Source organism: Heteronotia binoei, chromosome 13 (genome assembly GCF_032191835.1).
Source record: "Heteronotia binoei isolate CCM8104 ecotype False Entrance Well chromosome 13, APGP_CSIRO_Hbin_v1, whole genome shotgun sequence".
Lineage (NCBI taxonomy): Eukaryota > Metazoa > Chordata > Lepidosauria > Squamata > Gekkonidae > Heteronotia > Heteronotia binoei.
Window position 1 is genome coordinate 35,995,304 of NC_083235.1, and position 25,757 is coordinate 36,021,060.

The 25,757-nt window shown below is 45.2% G+C and overlaps 1 protein-coding gene across 1 annotated transcript; it reads right to left on the reverse strand.

Moving 5' to 3' along the window:
• Positions 1-237: 237 nt before the first annotated feature.
• On the reverse strand, positions 238-23,550 carry SUOX (sulfite oxidase). The gene is made up of 4 exons (XM_060252906.1): positions 23,431-23,550; positions 12,187-12,253; positions 7,402-7,558; positions 238-2,083 (listed from the first exon to the last, which is right to left on the reverse strand). The coding sequence occupies exons 2-4, from the start codon at positions 12,240-12,242 to the stop codon at positions 653-655; spliced, it is 1,644 nt and encodes a 547-aa protein (XP_060108889.1). The 5' UTR covers positions 12,243-12,253; positions 23,431-23,550; the 3' UTR covers positions 238-652.
• Between the last annotated feature and the right edge of the window lie 2,207 nt (positions 23,551-25,757).

The following is a 25,757-nucleotide window of genomic DNA, read 5'->3' on the forward strand; positions in this document are numbered from 1 at the left end:
TGCAGTTAAATCAAGTCCAAACCAACAAATCAGTGGGCTCATACTGCCAGTGTGGGACAAGGGAGGATTTCTTCAGTTTCTCCACTGAAGCTCCAGAATAAAATCCTCTCTTATAGAGAGGATCATAGGTATCCCTTGCCCTATACAGAACTGGGCACCACAAAAGTAGCTGAGAACTCAAACCCCCATTTGGAAGGGGGGGTAAAAGTGTGGGCAGGGAGAAACTTGTCAATGTTATAGGGAAAGGAACATTCATATTTTTAGGAACCTCACCATGTGACAACACAGCAATCCAGATTGAAAAACACAATGCAAAAAACCCTGAAACAAAACCCTAAATTAAGCGCATCCAACAAGCAGTTCCGATATGCTCTCGGAGAGACTTCAAGTTGTGAAAAAAGGCCAGTGCCAAATTTCCAAGATAGGCAGAGATACCTACTGCAGTTAAGTAGCAAGATGACCCTCTGAGCCCACCATACACCCTTGAAAGCAGTTCAAAGATAAGGAATTGCTACTGCAACAAGCTGGGACCAATGTGTAGCAAGAAGAAAGGCACTGAGATCCTAAGATCCCACTGAAGATCTTCACTCATGTTCTGTGCTTGTTTAAGGGACCTTGATAGCAGAAGGAAAACAATCCAGAGCCGCTCCCCTTAGTCTTCCCCAACAGAGACGTGCACCCGATGCCAAGCATTGTTGAGCACTCCCAAAATGTTCCAGATGGGTCCCACTGAGTTAGGCTGCTCGTTGTAGCTGCTGTCCACAGCCTTGCAGACAATATTCAGCTCCTTGGTACTAGGAGGCACAGTGGCAGTTAATTCCCACAGCTTCCATGCCCAGGCTCGGCCAGGTGACTGTGCCTCCCCAGTTAGCTTTGCCTCATGCCAGCTCTTCCCACCATCCAGTGAGACATCCACACGGATAACACCTCGCCCACCTCCACTCCATGCATAGCCTTTCACCGTGAGTTCTCCAGGGGAGACAGAGGCATTAGGGGATGGTTCAGTGATGGCCGACTGGACTGGCATCTCTTGGATGGCAGGGGCCTTGGAAAAATCCACATTGTCCCAAGTCACGGCAGGAGAGAATCCTTTATAATCCTTCTGCTGCCAGTGACTTTGGCTTTCCTCTGGACCCACTGAAATTCGGGCCAGCCACTTGACATTTCGAGCACCCACTATCCCTGGCACGACTACTCGGAGAGGGAACCCGTGATCACAAGGCACCTCATCCCCATTCATTTCATAAGCCAGGAGGACGTCCCCTTCAGGGTCCATCGCTTTCTTAAAAGGGATGGAGGCACCATAAACAGTGCCACTCTGATCTTTGTCCAGTCCTTCAAAGCTGACATGGCCCTCATCACTTTGCCTGTACCCAGCATGCATCAGGACATCTCGAAGGCGGACGCCACCCCAGCATGCCGTACTAATAGCCCCAATGTCCCAACCTAGCCGGTTCGTATTCTGAACAGTATTCATCTCTCCGCGGCGATTGCCAGCACACTGCACTGTGGCAATCACTTTGTGCTTAGGAAACTTGCTTTTCAGGTCCTGCAGAGAAAGAGTCAGTGTCCGGCCAAAGATATCCTGTACATGCAGCCGGTAGGTAGCAGGGTCCACCACTGGGACGGGAAAGTGGTTGCGCTTGAAAAAGAGCTGGTTGGGAGTCAGATAGTTCTCTGCAAGCAGCTCTGAAGGAGGTTCTGCATTGAAGGGCTTTAAAGTGTTGACTTTAAGGGCAGGGTGTCGTTGAGGATCCTCCGCATAAGGGTCTCCTGGGGTCGGCAGGGGAGGCTCTTCTGGACTCAGCTCCCCCACTTTGTACCCTTGAAGAAGCTCCAGCACATGCTCCTGTTTATGCATAGCATAGAGAGCCCAAAAAGGTTCGAGAGCACCTCCTGCTGCCAGGAGAATCTTGCTTTTCCCCCCAGGATGCAACTCTACAAAATCTGTAACATCGAACACATCGCTACCGTAGGTCACCCATACTCGATCAGCCTCACTGTGGTGGAGAGCCACTTCCTGCCGTGTGAAGACAGGAAATGGAGGCCCGGATGTAGACTCTGAGGGGTCAACCTCAGCAGCCTGCAAAGAAATAAGAGAAAAGGGCACTATGACAGGTAAGAGGAAAACCCACCTGGAAATCCACACATGAAGCTGCTTTATACTGAATCAGAAACTTGGTCCATCAACTCTGTCTACTCTGACTGGCAGTGGTTCTTTGGAGACTCAGACAGAGGTTTTTCACATCACCAACTGCCTGGTCCCTTTTACTGGAAATGCCAGGGATTGAACTTGGGACCTACTGCATGGCAAGCAGATGCTCTACCTCTGACCCACACCCTTCCCCTAAAGAAATGCAATGAGAACAGAGTTCCAGAAAGACAAGCAGGAGCTGTGCTGAAAGAACAGAGTTGGTGGAGGTTTTTCACAGTTAAGTCAGTTGAAGGGGGCTAAGACTGTGAGGAGGAAGAAAAATATTTTCCATTAAATCCTTTTATACCGTATTGACTGGAAACCCAATTAAAAAGTTGCTACTGAGTTTAAATCATAATCTTTCGCCTTCACGTTAAAGGTTATAATTATCTCATTTCAGGTGAATTTGTACCAAATAAACTTAGTTCTTGATCTAATTTTGTCATGTTTATCCCATGTCATTACTTCAGCCAGAGGCTTGCAGGTTTTCATATTCAAACCAGGTTCTATTCCCTACAATAATTCTGCTGATATTGCCAGTATGACAGGGGGAGTGAAAAACCCAGGGTGGTGTCTGGTGAGGTCAAGTTATTAAAGAACTTGCCCAGGAGGACCATCACAGATAGATGCAGGAATGGGAGCCTTTGGTTTTTCAGCCCCATTCTGTCCTAATCAAATATGCCCTGTTGGCCTATACCAGGGGCGGGAAACCTTTTTTCTGCCAAGGGCCATCTGGATATTTATAGCATCATTCGTGGGCCATACAAAATTATCAGCTTTAAAAACAGTGCTCCACTGAGGCCAGCAAAATTAATACAGATAATTGTTTTTCTATTTGAAGTCATGTGGGGAGAGCCTAATTTGGCACACACATACACGGCCTGCCACCCTAGGCAAATGCCTAGGTCCAGGGCTTTTTTTTTGTAGAGCCGCCACATGGCTTGGCTCGGCCCAGCAATCCCTGAGGACCAGATCAAGTGATCTCGAGGGCCATAAACAGCCCTCAGGCCAGATGTTCCCCACCCCTGGCCTATTCAGGTAACTTATAAAACTAAATCTCCTTTACAATGAATTGTAACCCACTCTTATGACAGCTTGGAAAAGGTAGCCAGACTTTGGCAGATTTCCAAAATAGCCCTTCCATCCATCACATTTTCATCTTGTCCTTCCTCCATGAAGCTCCTCAATTTTATCTTTCCAACAGCCTTGTGGCAAAGGGGGGAGGGGAGGAGGAGGAAGAAAAGAAGATATTGGATTTATACTTCGTCCTTCACTTGAGAGTCTCAGAGCGGCTTACAATCTCCTTTCCCCTCCTCTCCACACAACAGACACCCTGTGAGGTTGGTGGGGCTGGAAAATTCTTTTAAGAATTGCTCTTGAGTAGGGTGGCCAGACCGTCCCGGTCTCCCGGGACATTCCCGGATCTGGCCACCCAATCCCGGATCCCGGGCTCCCTATACCGGGACCATTAAAGGTCCCGGTTTAGGCAGCCCAGCAGCCGGTGGGCCGCGGGCGCGGGCGGGGAAGGCGGGGAGTGAGGGAGGGAGCGTCCCTGCGCCTGCGCAGGGCCCCTGCGCACGCGCAGGGACGCTCCCTCCCTCACTCCCCGCCTTCCCCGCCCGCGCGCGGGGCCGGCAGCGGTGGGGGAGGCCTCTCCGCGGCCTCCGCTGGTCGCTGGGGGCCTTCCAGAGTGTCTGGAAGGCCCCCAGCGACCAGCGGAGGCCGCGGGGAGGCCGCGGAGCACCCGGCGCTGGTCCGGGAAGGCCTTCCAGAGCCTCTGGAAGGCCTTCCCGGACCAGCGCCGGCCAGCGAAGGCCTCCCCGCGGCCTCCGCTGGTCGCTGGGGGCCTTCCAGAGTGTCTGGAAGGCCCCCAGCGACCAGCGGAGGCCGCGGGGAGGCCGCGGAGCACCCGGCGCTGGTCCGGGAAGGCCTTCCAGAGCCTCTGGAAGGCCTTCCCGGGCCAGTGCCGGCCAGCGAAGGCCTCCCCGCGGCCTCCGCTGGTCGCTGGGGGCCTTCCAGAGTGTCTGGAAGGCCCCCAGCGACCAGCGGAGGCCGCGGGGAGGCCGCGGAGCACCCGGCGCTGGTCCGGGAAGGCCTTCCAGAGCCTCTGGAAGGCCTTCCCGGACCAGCGCCGGCCAGCGAAGGCCTCCCCGCGGCCTCCGCTGGTCGCTGGGGGCCTTCCAGAGTGTCTGGAAGGCCCCCAGCGACCAGCGGAGGCCGCGGGGAGGCCGCGGAGCACCCGGCGCTGGTCCGGGAAGGCCTTCCAGAGCCTCTGGAAGGCCTTCCCGGACCAGCGCCGGCCAGCGAAGGCCTCCCCGCGGCCTCCGCTGGTCGCTGGGGGCCTTCCAGAGTGTCTGGAAGGCCCCCAGCGACCAGCGGAGGCCGCGGGGAGGCCGCGGAGCACCCGGCGCTGGTCCGGGAAGGCCTTCCAGAGCCTCTGGAAGGCCTTCCCGGGCCAGCGCCGGCCAGCGAAGGCCTCCCCGCGGCCTCCGCTGGTCGCTGGGGGCCTTCCAGAGTGTCTGGAAGGCCCCCAGCGACCAGCGGAGGCCGCGGAGCACCCGGCGCTGGTCCGGGAAGGCCTTCCAGAGCCTCTGGAAGGCCTTCCCGGACCAGCGCCGGCCAGCGAAGGCCTCCCCGCGGCCTCCGCTGGTCGCTGGGGGCCTTCCAGAGTGTCTGGAAGGCCCCCAGCGACCAGCGGAGGCCGCGGGGAGGCCGCGGAGCACCCGGCGCTGGTCCGGGAAGGCCTTCCAGAGCCTCTGGAAGGCCTTCCCGGACCAGCGCCGGCCAGCGAAGGCCTCCCCGCGGCCTCCGCTGGTCGCTGGGGGCCTTCCAGAGTGTCTGGAAGGCCCCCAGCGACCAGCGGAGGCCGCGGGGAGGCCGCGGAGCACCCGGCGCTGGTCCGGGAAGGCCTTCCAGAGCCTCTGGAAGGCCTTCCCGGGCCAGCGCCGGCCAGCGAAGGCCTCCCCGCGGCCTCCGCTGGTCACTGGGGGCCTTCCAGAGTGTCTGGAAGGCCCCCAGCGACCAGCGGAGGCCGCGGGGAGGCCGCGGAGCACCCGGCGCTGGTCCGGGAAGGCCTTCCAGAGCCTCTGGAAGGCCTTCCCGGACCAGCGCCGGCCAGCGAAGGCCTCCCCGCGGCCTCCGCTGGTCGCTGGGGGCCTTCCAGAGTGTCTGGAAGGCCCCCAGCGACCAGCGGAGGCCGCGGGGAGGCCGCGGAGCACCCGGCGCTGGTCCGGGAAGGCCTTCCAGAGCCTCTGGAAGGCCTTCCCGGACCAGCGCCGGCCAGCGAAGGCCTCCCCGCGGCCTCCGCTGGTCGCTGGGGGCCTTCCAGACACTCTGGAAGGCCCCCAGCGACCAGCGGAGGCCGCGGGGAGGCCGCGGAGCACCCGGCGCTGGTCCGGGAAGGCCTTCCAGAGCCTCTGGAAGGCCTTCCCGGGCCAGCGCCGGCCAGCGAAGGCCTCCCCGCGGCCTCCGCTGGTCGCTGGGGGCCTTCCAGAGTGTCTGGAAGGCCCCCAGCGACCAGCGGAGGCCGCGGGGAGGCCGCGGAGCACCCGGCGCTGGTCCGGGAAGGCCTTCCAGAGGCTCTGGAAGGCCTTCCCGGGCCAGCGCCGGCCAGCGAAGGCCTCCCCGCGGCCTCCGCTGGTCGCTGGGGGCCTTCCAGAGTGTCTGGAAGGCCCCCAGCGACCAGCGGAGGCCGCGGGGAGGCCGCGGAGCACCCGGCGCTGGTCCGGGAAGGCCTTCCAGAGCCTCTGGAAGGCCTTCCCGGACCAGCGCCGGCCAGCGAAGGCCTCCCCGCGGCCTCCGCTGGTCGCTGGGGGCCTTCCAGAGTGTCTGGAAGGCCCCCAGCGACCAGCGGAGGCCGCGGGGAGGCCGCGGAGCACCCGGCGCTGGTCCGGGAAGGCCTTCCAGAGGCTCTGGAAGGCCTTCCCGGGCCAGCGCCGGCCAAGGAAGGCCTCTCCGACGCCTCCCTGGCCTCGCCGCCGCCCCCGCCGCTGGACTCGCCGCCGCCGGACCCGCCGCCGCCGCCCGACCCGCCGCCGCCGCCCGACTCGCCGCCGACCGCCACAGGGAGGGGCTCGAAACACTCTATAACCCCTCAAAAGAACAGCAGTCTAGCTTGCTTCCCCCGAGCCCTGCCGCCATAAGCCTCAAGGGGGCTCATTTTGCGGCATCTCCCGGCAGGAGGGTGGCACCCGCACGGGACACATATCAAATGAAAGAGGGGGCGCAGGGCTATCAGAAACAGCCGGCGGAGGGAGTCGGGAGCCCACCCCACTGGGGGATCCACACCCCGAAAGTGATGAAGGTGGCGCAGATAGAGCCAACAGAGCCAACAGGACAAAATAAATAGGCTGCATTATGCAGCACAGTTGAGAAAGTGCCTTATCCCATATACTGATGAAGTATATACAGGATTTGAGAACAAAATTGTTTCCGGCGGTGATATTTGGGGGATTTTTGGGGACGTCACAGGAAGTGCTGTGAAGTCACTTCCTGTTTCCGGCAGTGGCATTTGGGGGAAATGATGCCATTTGGGGGAAATGATGTCACAGGAAGTGATGTCACTTCCTGCTTCCAGCAGGTGGCGCGGGGGAAATGATGTCACAGGAAGTGATGTCACTTCCCGTTTCCGGCAGGTGGCGCGGGGGAAATGATGTCACAGGAAGTGATGTCACTTCCTGTTTCCGGCGGTGGTATGACGTCGCCGGAAGTGACGTCGCCGGAAGTGACGTCACTTCCTGTTTCCGGCGGCGCGCACGCTTCGCGCGCGCGCACTCCTGCCTTCCCCCCCCCCAAGGTGTCCCTGGCTGGCCTTCAGACATTATGGCCACCCTACTCTTGAGAGAGCAGCTCTCTTGAGAACTTGTGGCTGACCCAAGATCATACCAGCAGCTGCTTGTAAAGGAGTGGGGAATCAAACCCAGTTCTCCCAGTTTAGAGTCTGTACACTTAACCCCTACACCAAACTGGCTCTCTGGATACATTAGGGTGAGACGCAGACTGGCCCATGATCACCCAATGAGCTTCCACAGTTGAGTCACAATTTGATCCTGAATCCCCCCCACTCCTAGCCTGACTCACAAATCATTATACCACATGGGTTAGGATCTTTTTCTTCGTAATGCCACCAAACCTCTGTCCAGCTCCTCCTCTGATCACATTCCAGCTCATCCCTGCTCCCCACCTCTGACACTGGGTGACTCACTCACCCGTCGACGGTGGTCTCCATAGGCCAAGATGGTGCCTATTCCCAGGCCAGCACCGGCTACTACCAGAAACCTGTGTCGCGTGTTTCCAGCATTGTTCCAAGTGCCATGGGAGTGGTAGGGCGACCAAGCCAAGCAGACTGCAGGGGAGGTCTTCAACCTGTAAAGAAAGCCAGTCAAATACAGTAAGGGACAGCAAATGGTACACTTTAGACATGTGCTTCCAATCATTGCTTCTGATCCAGGGACGCTGACTAATATAGTTCACATAGTGGACAAGATACTACCAGTTTGGACAACTTTTAAAAAGTGAGAGATCAACTTATGGACAAGAGATCCGGACCCTGCGGGACTTATCTAGGTTCTCTTCCGCCAGGCTTTTAACTAAGTCACCGCTTCCCCCACCACCTTATCATCCTGGTGCTTATCTTGTGTTGTCAGCTACCAATCCACATGCTTCTTAGTAGTTTGTTGCCAATGTCTGAATTATTGTTTCTGTGCTGCCCCTGATTTGATAGTACATGTTTTTATGATGATGTTTTAATTTTGATATGTGGTTTTAATTTTAATATGTTGTTTTACTGTTGTAGCTGCCCTGAGCCTACTTGCGGGATAGAGTGGGATATAAATTGAAAAATTACATTAAATTAAATTAATAGCCATAATAGTCTGGATGCCAGATGCTGAGAACAAACAGGGAAGTGATGTTGCTTTCCTGCCTGACTTGTGACTTTCTAAGATGCATCCAGATATAAAGATAAAATGCTGCACTAGTTGGATCTTTTGTCTAAAGTAAACCATTAAGACTGCTCTTACACTTTTATAGAGTTTTCAGCATCTTCTCCGAACCATCAGTCCTTGCAATGCTTCCCAAACAACAACAATGGCTAAACAATTTTCAAATGCCTTCAGACAGGTCAGTTGACCAGATGTCCCCATTCATTAATTGCTATCAAGCTTCATCTGACTTATCGTGACCCTTCAAGGGGTTTACAAGGAAAGAGATGAGCAGAGGTGATTTCCATTGACTGCCTCCGAGGAGCACCAGGTCTTCCATCCAAGTACTGCTGAGCTTCCCAGCTCTTATGAGATTTAGGGTAGTCATGACTATGCAAGCTGCCAGATGTGCCCATTATTGTCCCGAAAAGGCACTTCTATAAAGAAGATGTTAAAGGCCAAACATGGGCTGTAAATACTAAGGAGACTAGGACAGAAGGAGACGAAGTCAGGCCGGTGCTGGCCTGAAATAGGCACCATCTTGACCTATGGAGACCATCATCGATGGGTGAGTGAGTCACCCAGTGTTGGAGGTGGGGAGCAGGGGTCAACTGGAATGTGGCATAGTTTGCAATCCAGCTGTAAGAGTGATGCTGCAATGTAAAAACAAGGACTAGGTGTTGTGGGGACAGGGAGATACAACAGAAAAGTAAAAAATACACAGGAAAGCAGGCAAACTGCAATGATGGGGCGGAGGGGGGGGGCACAGAGAAAAAGACTGCTACAGCATTGTATTGGCTCTGCAAAAGTTGTTTCCCAGGATCCAAGCAGCATGACCTGAAAGCTTAACTTCAAAGTACCCTTGCCAGACTGCTATCTCCATTTCAACAAAAAAAAGAGTGAGCATGCCAGCGACCTAAGGAATTCTTGCCAGCGCAGGAAAATGAATGCAGCTCACTTTGTTCCCTGACTGGCCTCTCAAATTTTGGCAGATCTGTATGCTTGCAATCACAATGGGCTGCAAAGTACCTGAAGAAGATGATATTGGATTTATATCCTGCCCTCCACTCCGAAGAGTCTCAGAGCGGCTCACAATCTCCTTTACCTTCCTCCCCCACAACAGACACCCTGTGAGATGGGTGGGGCTGGAGAGGGCTCTCACAGCAGCTGCCCTTTCAAGGACAACCTTTGCCAGAGCTATGGCTGACCCAAGGCCATGCCAGCAGGTGCAAGTGGAGGAGTGGTGAATCAAACCCGATTCTCCCAGATAAGAGTCCGCACACTTAACCACTACACCAAACTGACTACCTGGAAATTTCTGTGGATCTTTTAAGCAGTCATTGGCACTAAAAGCCAGTGTGGTGTAATGGTTAGAATACTGGAACTAGGTAGATCTGGATTCGAATCTCCACTCAGCCATACATATCGGTAAGTGACCTTGGACCAGTCATTTTCCCTCTGCCTCACCTACCTCACTGGAAGGGAGTACAATGTACAATACCCTGGTCTCCTTGGAGGCAGAAAGATAAAAATGTTATAAATTGATAAAGCGAGGTCAATTCCCATTTCAAATATAGCAAGTTTCTAGTCCCCATGGCTTGTAAAACAACTGTACTGCTCCACTGAAGGCTCATAAAACTGGCTGGTAACTCTAAGGACAGAACATCAACATCCCAAAGAACTATCTGATATTCTCCACTGTCCTTAAAAAGTATTCAACACTTTTGCCAACCTTATCCCACTCCAGTGAAAATCTAATTAAGGGGAAGGAGTGGATACACGCTTCCAGCAATCAGAACACATGATACTACATGAGCAGGGTTATATAGGGCATGTAAGCATCCCTGTTTGCAGGTATGCTGCTTAATCTGGACATTACACTTCCTCTCTGACATCCACAGTACAGATGCCTGATTCCCAGCTGAGGGTCAGTTGGTGATAAATCATTAACTCTTGCCTCCACTCAAGGTGTGCATGAGATAGAGTCTGTCAGCTATAAAAGGATTTCCCTATCTATCGCAGGATGCTAAAAGGCAGCAGCCACACTTGAAAGGAAAGGCAGCTGGAGATAAGATTAGAAGCTGCATACCTTTTGACAAGCAGCCAAGAAAGAGAACCTAGAAAGGACTCTTTAGGAACGTTCACTCGAGGTGTCTTCAGTGCCCTCCTGCCTCACATTAAGAGGCTGCTTCCATTAACGGGACAATTCACAATGGAAAGTCCACACCAGTGTTCTCCATGATGCCCGTCTATGCCCACTGTTCCCCACTCTCTTGCCCTGTAGTAGGTATATTGTTAACGTGCTATTTTTAAAAAGCCTATCAATGGGGGTGGGGTGATCAGCAGATATATGGAGATACCCAGGGAAAATAGCACTAGATGCAGACAGGGTGTTTTGGAAATCACACCTTTCTGTCCACAGTGTGGACAAATCTGCTTTGACTCCAATCTGTCCCAAATGATCAGATCAAAGCTGGGAAACACTGGGTCAAACCACAAAAGGAGAACAATTGGAGGACAACATTGCAGGGATGTTCTGAAAAAATTCTGCTCTAGTCTGAGAGCTAAGGCGGAGAATATCTGCCAGGTAGTCACAGCAGGTGCCACCTTTTGCAATAGGTATAAGATGGGATTTGGTGTTGGAAGGGCATACTCACTTCTGAGATGCTCAGGCCAGGGCTGAGCAACTTAAGAAGGATGAGCAACAAAGCTGCAACTCAAGAACAGCTCTTATCCAACAAAGCACTCATCTTTTTAATACTGTTGTTCCATTCCCAAACATCTCTGAAAAGCCCAGTGCTAATACAGGTGGAACAAAGAAAATGTTTGTTCTGAATCTTGCTACCTTTTTGGGGCGTTAAGAACATAAGAGAAGCCCTGTTGGATCAGGCCAATGGCCCATCCAGTCCAACACTCTGTGTCACACAGTGGCAAAACAAAACAAAACAAAACACCAACCCAAGTGCCATCTAGAGGTCCACCAGTAGAGCTAGAAGCCCTTCCACTGCACCCCTCACAAGCACCTTGTAAACTTGTGTTTACAAGGTATGTACTCCTGGGCCTGCAGAAGTCAACTAAACTCACTGCTGAAAATGGAAACAACCTATTATTGGCCCCATGGTTCTTACCCCTCTAAACACAAGGCTCTAAATGAATTGTGAATTGTAACAGCGACCTCAATAACTGCCAGATAGAAAAACCAACATCTACCAACCTTGTCTCTATGGAACAGCAAACTGTAGGACCAGTATATAATGGAAAACATCACAGATCATATCAATAAATCTTTGCAATTCCCTAATACTAATTTTGGAATACTGGGCAAATCAAAACTTCATATCGGGTGGATGATCCCAATTACAGAAATGGCTATGAAAGATACTCTTTAAAGTGATGGTAGATATGTGTTACTAGAAGTGATTGTCACAGAAGAATTTCTTAGTTTTGTAGTCAAAAGATACAGTCAACAAGATAAATATTACTAAAACACCAGATATCCATTAGATCGTAATGCATTTCAATGCTGTTGAAGTTCAGCCAATAGTCATATATAATTTTGTGTATATGTATTTATTTAAATTTTTACTTTGTAAATGTTCTTTATTATACTTATGTAAAAAAGATTAAGTCATACTATTGAATATGAAATCTTATTATTGTAATTTTTAACTCTTAATGCAATTGTAATGCACTACAGCAATCCTGTTGCAAACAATTACTAAAGTGCATTGAGAGTGCATTATCCAACAAGGTGTGAAAGCAGGGCAACTCAAAAGCCTGCCATGCTAATTTACCAATGTGGCAGTTGTTTAATTTATAATTCAAGTCAATTAAGAAGGTGTAAGTCAATTCAATTAATCAAGAATATCTAATGCAATTTAAAATTATTTTCACCCCTTGTGGCCCTATCTATCTTCCCAGGCACTCTAGACAGCAGATTTTGGGCTAGGATTTTGGAAAGTGGATAGTTAGCAGGAATAAACTGGGAGTGGGAAACAGAGGGATGGGTAGCAGGCTGCAAATCAAGGGTTTCCTTCATTTCCTTACAGCATAGAATCACGTTTTCCATACCAGTAAGTCTTCTGGAGGGTGCAGAAGCCACTCCTGCTGATTCGGATTGGCAGCATCTTGTCCAAGCCTGCAAACAAGAAAGAGAATCAGAGTGGTGTCAAAGTCAAACCAAACAATATTGCAAGTCTTAGAGCAGACCATTAGATGCAGAGATAGAAAGCATGTGCCATCTCCAAGTAAGTCACAGTGAAGGCCCAGATTTGGCTTTGTATCAGGCAGCATGCACTATCTTGCCAAATTTTTCTGGCAACCGCTTAAGAGCAGTAATGAGCCACAGAGAAATTCAGGTGCGTTTGTGAGTGACTACCTATGGAGCCTGTTGCAGAAGGGGGTATTTTAACATTTAACAGTGTAGTTTCTTCATCTTGAGGGACTAGATTCCATGCCAGTGCAGGGTCTGGCAAATTCCCAGAAAGATATGATACCTTTCTGCAAAAAGTATAGCATTCCACTGGAACAGGAAATAATCTTCCCCAATAGCAAGGGCAGACTTGTCTAAGGTTCAGTGAAGGGGCTTGTCTTCACCTTACTATAACTTAATGAAATTAACAAAATGCTTTATATTAGCCATCATGTTGGGACTTACAATGGAAGTTGCTAGGTTGCAACCCAGAGATTCCACTGATTGTGCTGAAATAATATGCCGCTTCTACCCCCCATACACACACAATAGTATGAGGAAAAGAATGAGAACAGCTTTCTCCAGTTGCCAGGGTCTGTGGCTAAATTGCATCCACCTTATTATTCCATCCTGGCTATCCAAGAGGCAGTCAGAGCTCCATGGCAAACGCACTGAACAATGTAAATAGGGAATATTTTAGCAGTGCAGTGACTTGCTCTGAGTTACCCAGTTTGCTCACATTAGCAATAGCCCAGTTTTATTTCTATCCTGCCTTTCTTTTGGGGTTGCCTGCTCTGTGCTGCGAAATTTGAGGATGGAGACTGAGGAAGGCAGGGGCTTTAGCAGGTTATAATGTCATGCATTCCACCCTGAAAAACAGCCATTTTCTCCAGGAAAAATAATATCTGTCGTCTGGAGATCACTTAATAATCCAATTGCCATCATTCCTGAGTGTTCCTATTCCTTCACAGATTTTGAGCCCAGAGACACCTTTAAGACCAACAAAAGTTTATTCAAGGTATGAGTTTTCATGTGCACACATACTTCTTCAGACACACAGAAATGGAAGCTAACATTTTGTATATAGAGAAATATGGCTTTACACAAGTGAACAGCAAATTAGCATACAATTTAATGAAGATGTTTTGACATATGCAAAGAATAAATATGAAAAAGGAGACAAAATGTGTAAAAGTATCTTGCTTAATTGTCAAGAGCAATTGAGACAAATTACATATTTATAGCGCCACTGGAGGTCAAAATTAAAATAATATTTTTAAAGTGTTTGGGACATTAAAAACTGTTGGAAATAATTGAGATAAGAGGATAAATACTATTGGACATATTGTTTATAATGGACTTTAGAAGCCTTTAAAAGGAAAAATTTTTTTAGAGAGAAGCAAAAAGTCGCGACGGCCATTTTGAAGGATTTAAAAACTTTAAAAATTAATATTTTGGTCTGGGAAGCTCCAAGGATGGCGAAATTAGGCTTGTTGTAAAAAGCAAGCTCTAATCTTTTGAACTTGATAGTCAAATTTCAAATTGGTAAGATCAAAATTTTCGGTGTTTTTAAATGTCAGAACACAAATAAACCCGTACAAGGGCTGCTTCATTGGAGAAAATGCAGGATCAATTAGAGTCAATGGAGGCCAGAATGATGAAAGGCATGAGAGAGATAACTGCATCAAAAAAAGAAATTATAGAAGAGATTAAAAAAGATATGGAAGATCACAGAAAGGAGACAGAGGAAACATCTAAGAAAGTGCAGGAGGTAGAAGGGAGAATGAAAGTACATGACTCCACCTTGTTGAAAATACAAGAAAAAGTGACAATCCATGACTGCAAACTGATGGAGACTCAGATACATCTGAGAGGAGTACTTGAAAAGGAAGATGGTGACCTGAAAGAATATACAATAAAAATAATTGCAGAATTTTTGGAGGAAGATCCTGAAGAGACTAAAAATATGTATGATTATATGTATAGAGTGAACTCACTCTATGCCAAGAAAAATAATTTACCAAGAGATGTTGTCGTAAGATATATGACAAAAGAAATGGTGGGAAAGATCATGAACAAAAACTTTGAAAAGACATTGATAGTGGGAGGCAGCAGAGTAAGAATTATGAAGGAGTTGCCAAGGCAAGTGATAAATTATAGAAGAACATACAAAAAACTGACAGAAAAATTACGGGACAATGAAATGAGGTTTAGATGGATAATACCTGAAGGTTTGAGCTTTGAACTTCAGGGGAAAAGAATCACAATTACAAATGCACAGGGACTGCATAGATTTTATGAAGAACATAAAGAATTAGCACCATGATGGATTACAAATTATTGTCCTGGAATATAAATGGACTAAATTCACCACAAAAAAGAAGGGCAACGTTTCATTGGATTAAAAAGCAAAATTGTAATATAGTTTGTTTACAAGAAGTGAATATTAAACAAAAGGATTACAAATTTTTATGGAATAAACAATTGGGGTTAGAATTTTTTTCATTGGCTGAACAGAAGAAAAGGGGAGTGATTTTTTATATTAAACAAGAATTGGAGCCAAAATTAGTATTTAAAGATAAAGATGGAAGATTTGTTGCAGTAGAAATAATATTAAATGCAAAAAAAAACGTTGTTATTGGGACTGTATGCGCCTAATGGTGCAAAGGATGCTTTTTTAAAAAGACATTATACAACAATTTGATGAACTGATTTATGACCAAGTTTTGATAATGGGAGACTTTAATGGAACAATTAAGAATTCACTGGATAGGTCTGGGGGGAAAAATAATAACAAAGAAGGAAAATTGCCAAAGTCTTTTTTTTAATTGGTCAAACAAGAACATTTGGAGGATATATGGAGGAAATTTAACCCTGAAGTGCAGGACTATACCTTTTTTTCAGCAAGACATAAAACTTTTCCCAGAATTGACATGTTGTGGGGCACTAAAGATTTAGGTCTTATAACAAGGAAAATAGAGATTTTACCCAAAATTGGGGCTGACCATATCCCAATAATGTTGATTACAAAATTGTCTAAGAAGTTGAGAAGATGGAGATTGAATGAAGATTTACTACAAAATAAAGAAATAGCGACATACCTAGAAAATGAAACTAAAGCTCTCTTTCAAGTGAATGACAAAGAGGATATAGAATTTCAGACGGTCTGGGATGCCTATAAAGCAGTAATGAGAGGAATATTGATTACTTTGAATAATAAAGACAAGAGAGCAAAAGAAAAGCAGCTGTTGGACATTCAAAATGAAATAAAGAAAAAAGAAGGGGAGTTGAGAAAAAGGCCAGGGAAAAAGAAAATTATAAGGGAAATTACAATATTACAAATGCAAATGAGACATTTGTTAAGTAAAGAATTGGAATGGAATTTGAAAAGACTGCAGCAGAAATCTTTTGAGGGAGCAAACAAACCTGGAAAGTATTTGGCTTGGTAACTGAAGAAAAAGAGAGAAAATAAAATTATTAATAAAATTGTGGTAAATGGAAGAGAGGTGGTTAACCAAGAGGGAATAAAAAGAGAATATAAGTATTATGCCAAGTTGTTTAAAGGTGTTTTAAAGAAAGAAAAGATGGATGAGTATCTACAAAAGATAAAAATAGAACCCTTAACAGAAAATATGTGAAAAGTTTTAAATTATCCAATTGAAAAAATAGAAATTGAAGCAGCAATTAATGCAATGAAAAATGGAAAGGCACCGGGGCCAGATGGATATACAGCTATAATAATAAACTTTTATTTATACCCTGCCCTCCCCACCTAGGCAGGCTCAGGGCGGCTAACAAGACATGGTAAAACCATGATACAATAAAACAGTATATAATGTAATTAATAATTTAAACAGTAAAACCAATAAAATAGTATGACATTATGGTACAATCAAATTTATAATATGCTCGGTGTTATTGATATTATCAGGAGTTCCATCTTTAAAAGTTAGCTGGAAGAGGGCAGTTTTGCAGGCCCTACGGAACTGGTTAAGATCCCGTAGGGCCCGCACCTCTTCCGGCAGTTGATTCCACCATTGGGGGGCCTTTGTAGAGAACGCCTGTTCTCTGGTAGTTTTTAATTTGGTTTCTTTTGGCCCAGGGATTTCGAGAAGATTTTTTGAACTTGATCACAGTGCTCTCTGGGGAACATATGGAGAGAGGCGGTCCCTAAGGTAGGCAGGTCCTCAACCATATAGGGCTTTAAAGCTAAATATTTTAAAACCTTAAAGATGAGTTAATACCAAAATTGCAGAAGTTGATGAACATGATAAGAATGAAAGGGAAAATACCAAACACATGGAAGGAAGCTGTTATTTCGTTGATACCAAAGAAAGATAGAGATGTCACGAATGTTAAAAATTACAGACCAATTTCGCTATTAAACAATGACTATAAAATATATACAAGAATCTTGGCAGAACGGCTTAAACAACATTTGATAAATTTTATAAAGGAAGATCAAGCGGGGTTTCTTCCCCAAAGGCAAATAAGAGACAATATTAGAACAAATATTGTAGAATATTATGAAAGACATCCAGCAAAGGAAGTAGCATTATTCTTTGCGGATGCAGAGAAAGCATCTGACAATTTAAACTGGGACTTTGTTTGCAGTAATGGAGAAAATGGAGCTGGGAGAAAGCTTTATAAGTATTATAAAAGCAATATACACTGAACAACATGCAAAGCTATGTATAAATGCAGATCTTACAGAAGATATGATAATTAGCAAAGGTATAAGACAAGGTTGTCTGCTTTCCCCATTGTTGTTTATAATGACTCTTGAAATATTGCTGATGCAGATCCAAGAAAATAAAGAAATAGAAAGTTTAAAAATAAAAGGATTTACTTACAAATACAGAGCATTTGCAGATGATATAATGTTTATAAATGAAAACCCCATACAAGTCACAACTTTGTTGTTAACTAAAATACAAGAATATGGGGGGTTGGCGGGATTTTGTATTAATAAAGAAAAATCAAAACTTCTATGTAAAGATAAGCAAATAAATAAGCAACAAGAATTACAGAGACTAATGGGCTGTGAAGTTACCTCCAAGGTAAAGTATTTGGGTGTGGAGATAACAATGAAGAATATTGATCTGTTTAAAAATAATTATGAGAAGCTATGGCGTAAAATGGATGAAGATATGTTAAAATGGAATAAACTTAATTTGTCATTGCTAGGTAGAATAGCTGCAATTAAAATGAATATTCTACCAAGAATAATGTATTTGTTTCAAACTATTCCCATTGTGAAAGATAGTAAACAATTTGATAAATGGCGGGAAAAAAATTCAGAATTTGTGTGGGCTGGTAAGAAACCAAGGATCAAAATGAAAATTTTGACAGATGCAAAAGAGAGAGGTGGATTTCAACTACCGAATTTAAAATTATATCAGGAAGCAGTTTGTTTGGTGTGGATAAAAGAATGGATAACACTGTTAAACAAAAAAACTCTTAGTGCTGGAAGGTCACAGAAATAAATTTGGCTGGCACGCGTATTTGTATTATGGAAAAAAGTTTTTTCTCTCACCATTATATAAGAAATAATTTGCTAAATACATGGATGAAATACAAGAAATATGGAGATGAGAGAACCGTTATGGATAGTGCCAGCTGAAGTAATAAAAATAATGGCTGAGATAGGTGAAGAAAAGTGGTTGTCATATAATCAATTATTAAAAATACAAAGTGGCAAAATAGAATTGAAAACTGCTGAAGAGCTGAATAATAAATATGATTGGTTCCAAATGCAACAAATAAAGAGCTTGGTAGAAAATGATATTAAAACTGAAGGAATAAGGAAAGAGCAAACAGAAATGGAAAAAGTTCTGTTTGGAGACAATGAAAAATTAATTTCAAAAATATATAAATTACTTTTAAAATGGTCTACGGAGGATGAAGTAGTGATTAAATGGGCAATTAATGTAAATAAAGAAATACAGATGGAAACTTGGGAATACTTGTGGAAGAATTCTATGAAGCTTTCGACGTGTCATAGTATTAAAGAGAACTGTTTTAAAATGATGTATAGATAGTATAGGACTCCTAAAAATTGGCAAAGATGAACAATAAGATGCCAGATAGATGTTGGAAATGTAAAAAACATGAAGGTTCTTTCTACCATATGTGGTGGACTTGTGAAAGAGCAAAAAAGTATTGGCAGATGATTCAGCAAGAAATTTCTAAGATCTTGGGATATGAATTTAAGAAAGTTGCAGAGACTTTTCTATTGGGATTACAAATGAAAAAAATTTCCAAAAGAAGATAGAACTGTAATTTGGTACTTGCTTTCAGCTGCTAAGACATTATATGCGCAGTTGTGGAAGCAAGAAAAAATACCAGAGAAATAGAATTGGATTGTAAAAGTTATGACATGGAGTGAAATGGACAAATTAACAAGAACTTTAAGAGACTATAATTTAGAAGTATTTAAGACGAAGTGAAAAAAGTTTAGAAGATATGTAGAAAAAGAGTGGAAAATAAAAGGACATTGGACAATTTTTGATAATGATTAAATTTTAGAAAGAAGAAGAATATAAATTTTTGTTTTAATAGTTAAGGGTAACTTTAAATATTAGCATTTTAAGTAAATAACACCGGTGGGGGTCAAGTAATGGGGGAAGGGGTGGGTAGAAAGTAATATATGGGATAGATAAAATAAGTTATTAAAGATGTAAGAAATAGATTTATTACCATATGTTACCAATAAAATTGTTTTAAACATAACAGAATAGTCCTGATCAGCTTCGGAAGCAGTCCTCCTCCAAAACAGCCAAGGAAGAGCCTAACCAGGAAAAAAAAAGATTTCAAAACACATATGCTAACTTGGTGTGGAGGTTAAACTGGGAGAAACAGAGCAGGGTATATAATAAATCCTAAATCAATCAAGATGAGTAGCCGTGTTAATCTCTCTGTAGAGCAAGAGTCCAGTAACACCTTAAAATCTGACAAAATTTGTGACAGGGTATGAGCTTTCATAAAGCTGCAGTACTGCAGTCCTAAACTCTGTTCACAACCTGAGTTCGATCCTGGCGGAAGCTGGGTTTAGGTAGCCAGCTCCAGGTTGACAGCCTGCCATCCTTCTGAGGTCAGTAAAATGAGTACCCAGCTTGCTGGGGGGAAAGTGTAGAGGACTGGGGAAGGCAATGGCAAACCACCCCGTAAAAAGTCTGCCATGAAAATGTTGTGAAAGCAACGTCGCCCCAGCGTCAGAAACGACTGGTGCTTGCACAGGGGACTCTACCTTTATGAGCTTTCATGAGTCACTGCTTGTTTCTTCAAATCCTAAATAAGTTATTTGCATTTCATTAGGGTGCTACACTAGCACTTCGACTGCCACATCTTTTCATTACAGTGGGTGTTCCTTCCAACCTAAGGAGTCTTTATCTTAAGTGGCAGTTATGTTGGGCAGCTTCAAACTCCGTAGTAGTAGGTAAGGATATAGGATACAGGTTCTATTAGTATGGAAATTAAGGAAATTAACACAAAGTTGTGTCAACATTACAAATGCCTAGGTGAGCATTTTATGTTATGAGTGTATTGTGTGCTCTCAAGCCACTTCCGACAGGGCTACCATGCAACTTAAAGTCCTCCAAAATGTTAATAACCTTGTTCAGGTCTTGCACACCTCTACTGTCAATCTTAACATTGTGTAATTTCTCTGCAGTCAATACTTTTGTCTTCTTGATTTTCAGATGTAATCCTGCTTTGGCACTTCATCAGTAGTCGCTTCAAATCTTTCCTATTTTCTGCAGTAACATAGCTTTTTCTAAATATTTCACTTTGTTAATGTTCTTTCCACCAATTTTCATTTCACCTTCATTTAAATCAAATCCTGTTTTCCTTCGAAGTCTTTCATATAGATTGAACAGATAAGGAGATGGCCATCAGTGTTACCATCATGGCCACCTTCAAGAGGGGGTTAGATAAAAATATGGAGCAGAGGTCCATCAGTGGCTATTAGCCACAGTGTGTATGTGTGTGTGTGTGTGTATGTATGTGTGTGTGTATATATATATATATATATATATATATATATATAATATATATATATATTTGGCCGCTGTGTGACACAGAATGTTGGACTGGATGGGCCATTGGCCTGATCTAACATGGCTTCTCTTATGTTCTTATGTTCTTATGAGATAACATATATCCTTGTCTAACCCCTTTGCCAATTAGAAACCATTCTGTGTCCCCCATATTTTGCCCAACCATATGCTCCTGTCCAAAGTACAGATTGCACATCAAAACAATCTGACATTATGGCACTCCCATGTCTTTAAAAACCATCCATAACTTTTCATGCTTCACACAGTCAAAAGCTTTACTGTAATCTACAAAATACACTGATTTTTTTTCTGAAATTCTCTGGTATGTTCGAGTAACTTTGCAATATGATCTCTCATGCCCTTTCCTGAATTCAACTTGGACACCTGGCATTTCTTGTTCCATATTATACATGGAGTAATTAAATCATAAATAAGCATGTTTACATTTTGGCCCATGTCACTTGGGCTTGGTGCCAATCTACCCTGGCATCCAACCAGGAAATAATAATGTTTTATTTTCAAAGGTGTATTGCCTGGAAGCACAAAACAGAAGAGATCAACACTATACAGCTGATCTTCCTGCCTGCTGACATTCAGGAAGAGTGGGCACAAGTTGAGTCGTCTTTGCTGAGTCATCTTGACTGTGCAAATGTGTGAAGGAAACATCTGTGTGTACATCTGCTGCTTTCTGAACACAAAACATCCCCATTCCCTACTTGCACTCAACATACTAGTGGGGGGGAAAAGGGGGGGCCGGACCTGGTGACACATGCAACATAATTTCTAGCTGCTTAACCACATCATGGTACACTTCAGTTCCCCAAAATTCTATGGTAAAAACTATACAGTTTTGAGAAAATGTTAGTGCATCCTGCTATGCAGTGATGTTGCTTCTGGTTACACGGCGAGAAATTATGTCACTGCATCACTAGATGCTGTTCTGGTGAATCTCTCTCCCCTCCTCCAATCTCCTAGGGCTAACAACTATATACAGCATTGTGTTACATTCATGTACCTCCCAGGGTTTCCCCCATGTCTGTCCAATCTTTCCCAAACCTGCTTTGCTCCAGTTTTTTGTGAAAGATTGCAGCAAAGCCTAGATGGCTGCTGTGTGGATGTAGCAAGTCAGATTTTCCTTCTCTTGCCCTTAAGGCAGCCATTTCCCCCTGTCCTGGTCCCTGTAGTGGCCATTACCTCCCCTAGCCATTCAGGGGGCTTTTTATTGCTGACTCTACACACTCCGCCAGTTGTATTATAAGGTGGGCTACCAGAAAGGCATATCTCCGCAACAAAAGGAACAAGAGATTTCGTTTAAAAAAAATTAAAGCTGGGGATTCAGAGAACCTGATACCCAGACAGAATATCATTATAACAAATGCCAAATTTTCTTCTTAAAAAAGAAAAGGGCCTTTGGGCACAGGAGGATGGCTGTTTCTGTCCTGTACTGGCAGCCACAACAACAACCTGTAAACTACACAAGCCTGTCCCTATGTGGAAAACACTGTGGTCCTCTCCCTTTATCACCACTCACCTATTATCAAATCGATGACGGAACTGCAAGACAACCCTCAAGAGTTAGTATATGCAGACCAGCTTGTAACTGGTCCAGTAAGATTCTTTCTAACCTATACTGTGGCTCAGTCCTTGGAGTAGGACCCTTTATTATTCCAAGAAGTCATGATTGATCCTCCTTTACTCAGAAGCCAGGGCTTTTAAATATGGGACTTCCAAGAAAGTATGCATACAAGAGTTCTGAAAACCTTGCACACTGTTTTGTTTCATGTTGGTTAGTCTTAAATGGCATGTTTTTGAATCCTCAAGATATGAAGGCTGAAACTGCTGAGCTTTAAAATATCACCAGGCCATGTAACATATAATATTCAGTCAAATCTGAGTTCTTTAATCGTTAGCAAGGAGTGAGTCATTGCTACAAAATCCCCTTTTGGATTGGCCTGACTGCCTTGGGAAAACCTGGTTAGTATAAATTCAAGGAGCTCTCACTAAAGTCTCTCTTACAGTATCTTTGCTCTACTAACTCTGTTTAGCCGCCTGAGACCCAGGTTATTTCCCAATCACTATATTGCCGTCCTAAAAAGTTTCCCTCCCTAACATTCCTGCAAGGTCAGACTGCTGTAAAAAGATATATAAGAGCTGAGTTGGTGGGAAAGGTTGCTAAAGCTGGAATGCATTTTTGATCATCACCATCAGCCAAACACTTTCCAGGTATATCCAGGTGGGTAGCCGTGTTGGTCTGAATCAGTAGAACAAGTTTCAAGTCCAATGGCACCTTTAAGACCAACAAAGTTTTCTTTAAGGTGTGAGCTTCTGTGTGCGCACACACTTCCTCAGACGTTTTCCAGGAACAACAGCTTTAATTGCACAGCCGGAAAAAGCCTGTCAGATCAAATTCACAAAAGGCCAGATACATACTCTATATGTGCCACCAGTTGTCTTATCAAGTGCTACCAGACCAACAGCACCTTCTGCGTATTATCCTGAACTGTTTTGAAAGTGTTTTTATGTGGAAAAGACCATACCACAGAGACCTTGTTCCCAATTTTGGAGAATAACAAGACTTAATGCAAAAATAAAGACAGCATCCAAAGGAAGAAAAGGTCCAAGTAGAACATACCTCCAATGCCAAACACCATGCATGACAAGTTGACAACAGCTAGCCATGAAATCAAGGCCACCTTAGAGAGAGCCACGCTGAGGAAGGCATATGACGGGCTCCTACAATCAAGAGATTCCCCCCCCCCATTTCAAAGAGTCCAACCAGAGATTTTGTGGGTTTTTAAAATAACTACACCTCGTCCATGCAACCTTTCCCTTCCCAGATCCTCAGACCTGCCTCAACCGAGAAGAAGCCCAGAACAAATTGGAATCTATATAAAAGAAAATTGCTGCGACTCAGATCCCGTCTCCCCAAAATATCAGGCGTAGGGAAGGGCAAGGAAAGAATCAGCAACAGCCCCACTCCTTGGGTCATCTTTCTAATCCTCCTCCAAGGTAAGTCCCCCTTGAACCGTTCCCCTGTTCCCCTCTCCCCCATTTCCCTTCCCCCACCTTTGAGCCAAGCCGAGTCTCCAAGAAAAAAATCCGAAGCGTGACGCGGCCGCAGCTGAGCCTCCGCCTTGCAAATAAAAGGGCTCTTAGAGTCTCGCGGAGGAGGAGGCCCCCCGCCCTCTTGAAAGCGGATGCCGGCAAACGGAAGCGATTTAAAGGGCCGGCGTCCCAAAATAACTGGGAGGGGGGAGCACTCGCAGTAATTAGTCGAACTGCGCTAAGAACAGACTGTAGCTCCTGAGAGTGTCTGCTGCCCTGCACCTGGAAGATGCTTCTGTGGGCACGTGGAATTGCTGATGCGCAGATACCTAGTTCCGTGGCACGTGGCTTTTGTCTTGTAGTCTTGGCCGCCCTACTGTATGCTTTTCTCTGTCTTCCTCTCGGGACCTTAGCCGGAATTGGACCAATGGGGTGAGCTTTAACATCAATAAAGAGAAGCCAGGAAATAGTCTGGGACCTGGGTAACAGTTTATAGACACTAAAAAGGCGTTTTCAAAACATTTTCCTAAAAGTCATTGGATCTTTTTTCTTTTCTTTTATATGACCATGTGCTGCCTCATGGGTTGGGAGGGACTGAAGTGTGGGATAGACGTTTTTAAAATATGTTTTAATGGACTTCTAACATAGTGTTCCTATTTATTTTCTTTCCCTCTATTTATATATTTTTGCTGACTGCATTTGTTTCCTACATCATGCACTCCAACCCGCAAAAGCGAATGCTTCAGTGTATCTGTTTTAAGGTGCCACAAGACTCTTTTTTTGTAAAATATACTGATAAGTGTGGTATTGGCAACAAGGTTTATTGTGTTGTTAGAAACCACATTTTATATGCTGTCTCTCTAAGAAATCTTCCAGAGGCAGCTGGTAGAAGTGAAAGCAGTAAAATCTTCAAATCATAAGAAATTGTGTATAATAATAAAACATGCCATAAAAACAAGCCAACAGTTTAAAAATAGCAGCCTAAAATGATATCCACAGTGCAGTTCACAGGCTAGAAACACACCTTAAAGCTGCATGGTATCACTAAAACAACCCCATTCCCACTCTACAGGTATGGCGGGGGGGGGGGCGGTGTCACACAGAGCAGATCTTGGGAAGAGGATCTTAGCTGGCAGACTGGAAAGGATTTTGTTATGAGAAAATTTTCCATTCATTTCATTGAAGCCTAATTTGGAATAATAGGAGCAGATAACCACGGAGTGATGGCAAGTTTTTGTGCATGATTGAAACCTTCCTTCCTTGTCGCTTTTTAATCTAGGTTCAAACCTGCTTGTGGGATGGAGAAAACTGCCATTCTAGTAGATGTTGGAGATAGAAGAATTACGTCTGTATTTATTTTACCTGATTTTTATAGTGAAATTAGAGTTGCACACTCCAGAAAGGGAAAGTCCCAGATATTTGGGGGCAGTGTCCGGGGGTGGGCAGAGTTTGAGGAGAGAACACAACAGGTGCTATTTCCTTCAGGAGAACTGATCTCTGTAGTATGAAGATCAGTTGTAATTCTGAGATACCTCCAGGCCCCTCCTTGAGGTTGGTATCTAGATCTATTATGTAAGCCACCTTTATGTCAGCAGGAAAATGAATCACATATAAGTACACCAAAAAGGCTGCATTCCTATGCACTGGGAGAGGGAATTCTTACAGCCTGTCAGGCTGGTTTTTGACAAATGAAACATTCTTTTAAAACTTCTGTGCATTTTTCACCAAATATTCCAAAGAGCCAGTTTGGTGTAGTGGTTAAGTGCATGGACTCTTATCTGGGAGAACCGGGTTTGATTCCCCACTCCTCCACTTTCAGCTGCTGGGATGACTTTGAGTCAGCCATAGCTCTTGTAGGAGTTGTCCTTGAAAGGGCAACTTCTGGGAGTGCTCTCTCAGCCCCACTTACCTTACGGGTCTCTGTGGGGGGCGGGAGGGGGGAAGGTAAAGGAGATTATGACCACTCTGAGATTCATAGTATAGGGCGGGATATAAATCCAATATCATCATCTTACCTCCAGCAATCTGTGGGGCCTATTAGGAAACCTATAAGCAATGTAAGGTGGGAAGAAAAGGCAGGGGGGAGTAATATAAGTGATACAAGGCAGGGAGTTTTAATTCAGATTTTTAATTTTGGCTGGAGGAGCTGATGTCGCAAGTGGGGAAGGAGAAGTTCGGTGGTTTGACCTGGAGGTGACATCCCAAGTCGTGACACAACATTCCCTTCCTGAGCTCCACTCTCCCCAGTTACAAACCACAAGTCTCTAGGAATTCCCCCACCCACAGATGGAATTGGCAGCTCTGCTCAAGGCCTAAAATACTGAATGACTGCTAGGACATAGACCTTA

Coding starts and splice junctions, on each gene's coding strand:
- SUOX (XM_060252906.1), bottom strand. CDS start 12,242: ATGCTGCCAATCCGAATCAGCAGGAGTGGCTTCTGCACCCTCCAGAAG. Junction 7,559..12,186: donor ACCCTCCAGAAGACTTACTG/GTATGGAAAACG, acceptor CTTTCTTTACAG/GTTGAAGACCTCCCCTGCAG. Junction 2,084..7,401: donor ATGGAGACCACCGTCGACGG/GTGAGTGAGTCA, acceptor ATTTCTTTGCAG/GCTGCTGAGGTTGACCCCTC.